Source organism: Orycteropus afer, unplaced genomic scaffold, assembly GCF_000298275.1.
Source record: "Orycteropus afer afer isolate SDZICR_OR568_19922 unplaced genomic scaffold, OryAfe1.0 scaffold00144, whole genome shotgun sequence".
Lineage (NCBI taxonomy): Eukaryota > Metazoa > Chordata > Mammalia > Tubulidentata > Orycteropodidae > Orycteropus > Orycteropus afer.
In genome coordinates, this window is record NW_006921731.1 from 3,648,348 (window position 1) to 3,656,652 (window position 8,305).

At 47.0% G+C, this 8,305-nt stretch overlaps 1 protein-coding gene across 1 annotated transcript in view; it reads right to left on the bottom strand.

Annotated features, from left to right (window-relative positions):
- Positions 1 to 3,943: 3,943 nt before the first annotated feature.
- Positions 3,944 to 8,305, bottom strand: part of CAV3 (caveolin 3) — a 20,314-nt gene continuing 15,952 nt past the window's right edge. The window contains exon 2 of the mRNA XM_007945848.2: positions 3,944 to 4,285. Within this exon, the coding sequence (XP_007944039.1) occupies positions 3,944 to 4,285 (342 nt within the window). The remainder of the gene's footprint in view (positions 4,286 to 8,305) is intronic.

Below are 8,305 nucleotides of genomic sequence, written 5' to 3' on the forward strand. Positions count from 1 at the left end.
TGTTAGCATCCAGGCCTCCCTGCTCACCAGCCTGAGATGTCCTGAGCCTCTGCTGGTCCCAGGAAGCTGCCATTCTAGCAGTCAACAGAGGCCACTTGGGATCAAGCAGTCAGCAAGCAGCTCACAGTACATTTTCTGACCAGGAGCATAACCTTCCTGGAAAGCCTGAAATCACACACACATCCTGGAGATACACACCAATTTTTCTTGGGCATCAGAACCTGCTGGGACACTTTCCTCATTGTCTTTGTGTGAAAGCTCTAGAGGAAACCCTGAGTCTCATTTTGTCCAGAGGTCTGTGTTTATAGCAAATGAACTGACTTCAACAGCCCCGCTGAATACACCCTCTCCCCACTCTCATCCTTGAGCGTCTTTTCACTGTTTACTGGTCTTTCCCCTATGGAAGACTAGCAAATGTGTGTGGGGTCCCAAACGCTACCTCAAGCTCAGTCGTTTCTGTCCTCCTCCCCCAATCCCATGTCTGATGCCCCAAACTACCTTCTCCCCAATTTCAGACCTGATTACAAACTAACACTTGGCTGGAGGTGCCAGGAAATCACAAGTCCAGGTTTTCTTCTGGAATGTGTCATTGTTTTTATGGCAGAAGTGAAATGTCAGCACCTGCAGATTCTAAACCTTATTTCTTTAGGCCCTGAAAAGAAATTCATCACCTAACTTGGTCTTCCCTTGTGATGGGTGTGGAATCCCCATCCAATTAGTGCACTTGGCTGCTAACTGAAAGGTTGGAAGTTGAAGTCCACCTAGAGCTGCCTCAGAAGAAAGCCATGGTGGACTACTTCAGAATAATCAGCATTGAAAACTCTATGGAGTACAGATCAATTCTGACATACCTGGGGTCTCTATGAGCCAGAATCAACTTGGATGAATCTATGAGTGCCTTCAGGCAACATAAGGGGACGTCACAGGCTGCCTTTTATAAAGATCCTGGTTTCAAAGTGCTTAGCATTTTTGCATTTAATTGGAATGAGACATCAGTCAATGCAAACTATAAATTCCTTAATTGTGTTTTGCTGCTGTGGTGACTGTGTGGTGTCCCTGTGTACTGTGCTAATCGATGAATGACGTGGCCAGTCATGAGATGTCTGCTTTGTTAGCTGCTTTTATAAGTGCATTTAATAAACATTTTTCATACATTGCTCTTGCCCTTGACCATCATCTCTGGTGGCATGGACACTTAAATTCCCTCCTATGGGTGCAGACTTAAACTGCCAGGTTATGACAGAGATGCATCTGGGCTGTCTCGGGGTGGGAAGGGACACCTGCTCTTATTCTCAGGGGTCACAAGTGTGCTCATTTTTCTGAGTTCTGTCAGAAGATGCTTTAAGACTCAGGAAAAAGTGTCTTGTATGATGTAGCCTTACTTACTGTGTGCCACAGTCTAACTTTGGAAATAGTAGGAATCTAGATCATCAACTAGTAGGGACCCTGCAAAAGGGTTCTTAAAGTGGGATTTGGGGATCACTTGCACTGGAATCACAGATGGATTTTTGTTAAAATGCAGAATTCTAGGCCTCACTACCCAGTCAGACTCTAGAGGCTGGGGTCCTAGAATCTGCATTTTAAACCAGAGTCCTTGATGATCCTTATGTATTGTCTAAGAGAGCTTTTCATGAGCAGAAACTCCAGTCTCCCTCCTCCTGTATCCTGTTCTCTTTACACCCCCAAAGTGCTTTTTCTGCATGCTATTTCTAGAGGTGCTGTCTGGAAGGAACAGAATTTCACCAACATATGCATTTAAAATATGTGTCCTTTCTCAGGTTCCATGAACTTCATGGGTAATTGAACACTTACCATAGTTACCATAGTCTGCCCTTAAAGAAGGTGAGCAAGTTTGAAGAATGGGAGTCATTGTCAAGTACAGTTACAACAAATGCCAAGATGGTGAACATCTCTGCCTGCTCCTAGATTCCAGTTCTGAAACTGATGGCCTAATGATTTCAAGAGCTATTTGAAAAGGCAGGCAGGCCCTTGAAGGGGAGGAGAGAAGTAATAGAGGCAACCTTATCATGTGGAGCTCCCGGGAGGCATCTGGGACTGCTAAGTGTGCTTGATAATTTGGAAGAGCCCCAGGGCAGAGGAAAGAGCAGTGGGCTGGAACCAAAGTGCTACTACCCTGCCTAGCTGTGCGACTTTTGGCTGGACTGCTGACCTCTCTGGGCTGCCAGTTTTTAATTTGCAGAAACAGGGATAAATGGTGATGAGTTTAGGGGTAAAATGTACTGATAGCTGCTCCTTAGAAGGCATAAAAAAAGATGGGACTGCACAAGGAAGAAGGATGGATAGATGGGTAGACAAGTGATAAAGCAAGAACAATAAAATGTTCATAGCAGTGTCTTGTGGGGGGCATATAGGTGTTAACTACAAATCCTTCCAACTTTCTCTATGTTTGAAAATTTCATAACTGCAGTTAAGAAAAAATGAAAATGGAGGTAAGTTTTCAGAGCTGAAATAGACATTAGACATCATTTTACGGATGATAAAATTGAGGCCAGAGAAGACAAGTAACTTGATCAAAGTCATACAATGAGGAGGAGAGGCGGGACTAGAACTGAGGCCTCTTGTGTCCTGGCTCCCAGTCTGTATGTGCTCCACTCTACCATACCACCTTCCAAGGACCCCTTGGGCTCAGAGCCAGGCACCAATGAAATGATACCTCTGCAATCTGTAAAGCATGTTCCATGGAGTCATAATTCCATGAGATTTTAATGGGTGTTATATTTAAAAAAAGTTTTTTTAGAAAAAGGTCAAATAGGACTGTGGTATGATAAACTAAACAAGTTCCTTTATTGAAGGTTTTATCAGAGCCTTTAATGTGCTAATGTGTATTGAAAAATCTCTGTGAGAAATTTTTAAAAAAAATTGACCACAAACACAAAAAGCCCCTTCTCCTGCTTTTTTTTTTTTTTTTTTTTTTTTGAGAACTAAGTTCTGGACAGCACATTTTGTAAAAGTCAGCCCTAAAGAATGTAAGATTGTCAGTTTGTCCCCCCACCCCAGGGTTGGGGGAATGGAGGGGAGGGACATGCCATTTCTATTGCTTTTTACTTCCGTGGTGGGTCCAGGTGTGCACAAAGTGGACCTTCTCCCTTCTGTGTATCTCTTAGGGTTGGAGGTGTACATGTGTCCAGTGTGCCAGGTATGTCAGGTTCTTGGGGTCTGGTGAGCCAGTGGGGAGGCTCAGAGACGCTTGAGCCCAAGCTCTGCCCTCAGAACTACCCAGTGATGCCCACCAGTCCCTACCAGCTCAAGGGCCATTTCCCTCTGCTGGTATCCACTGGTTGGCCTGGGGTCATAGCAGTTAGTAGGAAATGATCTCATAATGAACACATGGGAGCAAATACCCAGCAAACAAGAAGAAACTCAAGAACAATCAAAGTCTATTTTGGTCCTTGGATTTGGCCAGGAGAAGAACCAACAAACATTTTCCACTTCTGTTTCTCAGGACAGTGAAATATATTTTTGCAGAAATATATATTTGTGAAATGTATTTTGCAGGACACATACCAACTTTATGGATACAAACAAAACACAGAAGTCCCCTGAATGCAGTCAAAACCCTTTATTGGAGCCCCCTTCCTAACGCCAACAGTTCCTGGGTGCATTTCTGGGCGTACATGGACAGGCTGACCCCAGCTTTACGCTGGTACAGTACAAGTGAATGCAAAGACTTGCAGTAGCTGCCCTCTTAGCAAGTGATTCCCTCACCCCCCGGTCATGACTGGGCCTTGTGGAGGGGCTGTGGCAGAGGGAGAGACTCTTGTGCTTCTGTGTGCCTGGGCTGTCTTTTCTTCCTGGCTCCCCCAAACTGTGTGCAGTGCCTAAAGAGAAAACGCTCCCTAGCAGCGCAGCACTGTGGAGCAGTCCCACGGGGTCAGTGTAGCTTGCCTCCCCTGCCCTACCACCCCCATCGCCCCACCTGGCTTTAGACTTCCTTTCGCAGCAACACCTTGATGCTGCTGCAGACCTGACCCAGGGCAGCGAAGAGCGGGTTGCAGAAGGTGCGGATGCAGAGGGAGTAGATGTGGCTGATGCACTGGATCTCGATCAGGTAGCTCTTGATGCAGGGCACCACAGCCCAGATGTGGCAGAAGGAGATGCAGGCGAAGAGGAAGCCCCAGAGCAGGGCAAACGGCACGCCCAGCAGTGTGGACAACAGGCGGTAGCACCAGTACTTGGAGACGGTGAAGGTGGTGTAGCTAACCTTCCACACGCCGTCAAAGCTGTAGGTGCCCACAGGCTCGGCGATCACGTCTTCAAAATCCACCTGCAGGGGTGGCAAAGTGTATCCTCAGTCCTAGCATCTTCCCCACTCATGTTTCTCAAATTTTTCTTGGTGTGTCAGCATCCCTTGGAGGGAGGGCTTGTTAAACACTGATGGCTGTACCCCACCGCCAGGAATTCTGCCTCAACAGGACTGTGGTGGGGCCTGACAGTCTGCATTTCTAACCCTCTCCCAGGTGACACTGGTGCTGCTCGTCCTTGGACCACGCTGACTAGCTGTGCACTAGAGCAGAGGAGACCACAAAGACCTTGTCCAACTCTTCATTTTATGGATAAATGAGAAGTTAGTTAGAGGCAGAATTAGAACCCAAACCAAACCCACTGCCATTGAGTCGATTCTGACTCACAGAAACCCTACACAACAGAGTAGAACTGCCTCAGATTTTTCCAAGGCTGTAATCTTTACGGAAGCAGATTGCCACATCTTTCTCCCATGGAGTAGGTAGGGTTTCTAACTGCCAACGTTTTGGTTGGCAGCCGTGTACTTTAACCACTGCACCACCAGGGCTCCTCAAGTTAGAGACCACAGCTTGCAAATTCTATTATTTTATGATCCTCGGGGAGCTGAACAGACACTTGGCAGCCCACAAAGATTTATTGAGTGCCTATGAATACTGATGGGGCCCCTGGGAGATGCCAATGGCTGCTGTTGTTGTTGTTATGTGCCGAGTGGGACCCGACTCATAGCAACCCCTCCTTGGGTTTCCAAGGTGGTATCACTACAGAAGTAGATTGTTCAACCTTCCTTCCAAGGAGTGGCTGGTAGGTTTGAACTGCCAGCCTTCTGGTTAGCTATCAAAACTCCTTGCCAATGGCTAAACACTCTATTACTAATGGAAAAGTTCCAGGTTTGAACACACCCAGAGGGCTTTCAGAAGAAAAAACCTGGTGATGTGCTTCCATGAAGATTATAGCCAAGAAAACCCTATGGAGCAATTCTACTCTGCAACACAAGGGGTCATCATGAGTCAGAATAGACTAAATAGCAGCAGGCTTGATTTTGTTTTGTGTTTTCCCAGAGAACCAGCTGGCTGGTCGCAGCTTAAAACATACTTACTATCCGATGACATCACCCTTTATCTCACTTCTTCACACCTGTTTTTTTTTTTTTTTTTTCCCCCTCCAGCCTGGTTTAATCTCAATCTCCATGAAAGAAAAATGCTTTGCTGTTTCCTTAACTCTTTGCAAATCTGTGTAGTTCAAATGTTTTCCCTATTGCAGTAGCCCCATCCCCCACTATTACAGTCATCTCTCTTTGCCCTTCGCTGTCTGAATAAAGCTTCTCTCTACCTCAATCTGGATGAGTTTTTATTTGACAACAAAATGGTGAACAAGTGAAGGTTCCTGCCCTCACAGAGCTTACAGTCTATGGTGGCATAGTGCCTAAGGCATTTGACCAGACGGTTTGTGGTTTAAACCCACCAGGCACTCTACGGAAGGAAAACTGGTCAATCTACTTCTGTAAAGACTTACCACCTCAGAGACCCAAAGGGGCTCACTATGAGTTGGAATTGAGTCGATGGCAGTGAGTTTGGTTTTTAAGGGAAGAGCAAGGGGCTGCATGCACCCACAGTGGGGCATTATCTAGCCTGGGAGTGAGGGCAGCCTTCCTGGAGGAAGAGACGTCTACCTAAGTGAACCCCTGACATAGCCAGAGGGCACATCCCATTAGGGCTGTGGCTAGAAAACAGTGCTTGGGGCAGAAGGAGAGTTACTGCCAGAATTAGTGGGGTAGACAGTGTGTGCCCTCAGTGAGATGCAGATGAAGGCCAAGTTCAAGCCAAGAACAGCTGCAGTGAGACTGGGGAGGAGAGACAGGACAGACATCAGAGTACTGGGCGACCCAGGAAGGCTTCTGTGCAGGGGCGACTCAGTAGGGTCACAGCAGCCCATTCTGGGAGTGCAATTGGGGGGTGGCAGGGGCAGGAGTGAGGAAGGATGTGGGGCCAGTGGGAGCCACTGCAGTCCAGATGAGATGATGTGGCCTGGCTTAGGGTGCTGGCCATGAGTCAGAGAGGGGCTATAGGATCTGGGATGTGACAAACTGACAGCTGTACCATTCTGGGGATGAACTTCCCTGTCTGAGCGTGGCTGAGTTGGCCTGATGAATGCATAGCGGAGGGAGGCAGCATTTGTTTTCCTCTCTCTAGTCTTGCAGCCACCTCAGGCTTCTTCCTTCTCCTGCCCACTCTGCCCCTCCTCTGACGCTGGGAGGAACATCTGCACTCAGTGAGTTTGGTCACCCATCCTACTGATGAGGTGACTGAGGTCCCACTTGGAAAGGAAGAAAAAAACAATCAGGGGACTAAAAGAAAACAAAAAATGCTTTAAGCCAAGTTGCATAACTTTTCTTGAGTCCCTACTGTGCCTCAGGCACCACCCTAGGAGCTTTCTCATTTGTGATGTTGGTGAGTATCTCTAAGCCTTAGCTGCCTTGTGTGTAAGATGAGGGCATGCAGTGGTGGTGTGAGGAGGAACTAATGCTGGTAAAAGCCACCTGAGAATTGGAAAGGCCTGTGAGAACCTAAGGGTTTAATTACTGATCTGCAGATGGTTATTCCCACGTAGGTCCTGGTGAGAGGGAAATTGCAGAGCCATCAGCTGCAAAGTCAGCTTCTCTGCTTTCAACCACCTACGATGCTTCCATTTTGCAGTGCTCCTGGGCAGTTTTAATACAAGTGGGTTGAATAAACACACTGTTGATTGCTCAAGGACACAGGGCTAGTAAGTGGGAGGGGCCACGGTGGGGCTGTTGGGGTCAGAGCTCCAACTTCTACCTTTTGAGGATTGCTCGTTTTCCCACTTCTTTTTTTCGGGAGAGGGGATTGTCTCCTCCAGGTGTAGAGTTTTGATTAAAATTACTTTTCATTATGGAATAGCATAGCCACTGCTTAGTGATCTAGTGCTGCTGTAACAGAAATACCACATGACAAACAGAATTTTTTCTCTCACAGATCAGGAGGATAGATTCTCAGGGCACCCACTATCTCTCTCTGTCAGCTGTAAGGGAAGGTTCTTGTTTCCTTTCAATCTCTTTGGGCCCAGTGTTCCTTGGAGATCTCCATATGCCTTGGCATCAATCTTCCCCTGGGTCTAGGAGGTTCTCAGTGCAGGAACCCTGGCTCTAAACAACATGCTCTGCTCCTGGCTCTTCTTTCTCGGTGGTAGTAAGTCTCTGCTCACTTCTCTCTCAGTCAGTGACCTGACTAAGGGTGTAGCATCTCACCATAATCCCCTTACAACTGATTGGCTGATGACGTCAGATCACATCATGGGGGATTACATCATTACATAACTGCCAAATTATAGCATTCCATGACTGCCTAATCACTGAGAATCATGGCCAAGCCACCTTGACATATATTTTTGTGGATATAATTTAATCTGTGCCAGCCACATTATAGAAAATTCAGAGAAGAGCATAAAGAAAGCAAAAGCATTCCCAATGTCTCTAATATCAAAATATTGCTGCTGTTGTTGTTAGTTGCTATTGAGTCACCCCAGACCCATGGCAAACCCATGCACAATAGATAAAATTCTGCCCAGTTTTGTGCCATCCCCATTACTGGTTAATGATGAGAATTTTGTGACCTGTAGGGTTTTTACTGACTGCTTTTTGGAAGCAGATTGCCAGACCTTTCTTCCTAGTCCATCTCAGTCCGGAAGCTTTGCTGAAGCCTGTTCAGCATCATGTTGTTGTTGTTGTTGTTGTTAAGTATCGTCGAGTCGTTTCCGACTCATAGCGACCCCATGCACAGCAGAATGAAACACTGCCCTATCCTGCGCCAGCCCCACAATCCCTGCTATATTGAGCTCATCATTGCAGCCACCGTATGTAGCTAAAGGAGGAGAGACAATGCAGGGATGCCAGAGTAGCAGGCCGGAAGAGCAGGGAAGGGGATAAAAGCCTTGAACCTGGACAGAAGAGCAATCAGCCGAAGGGATTAGGTGAGGAGGGGAAACTCAGGCCGCCCAGAGTAGCAGGCCGGAAGAGCAGGAGAAA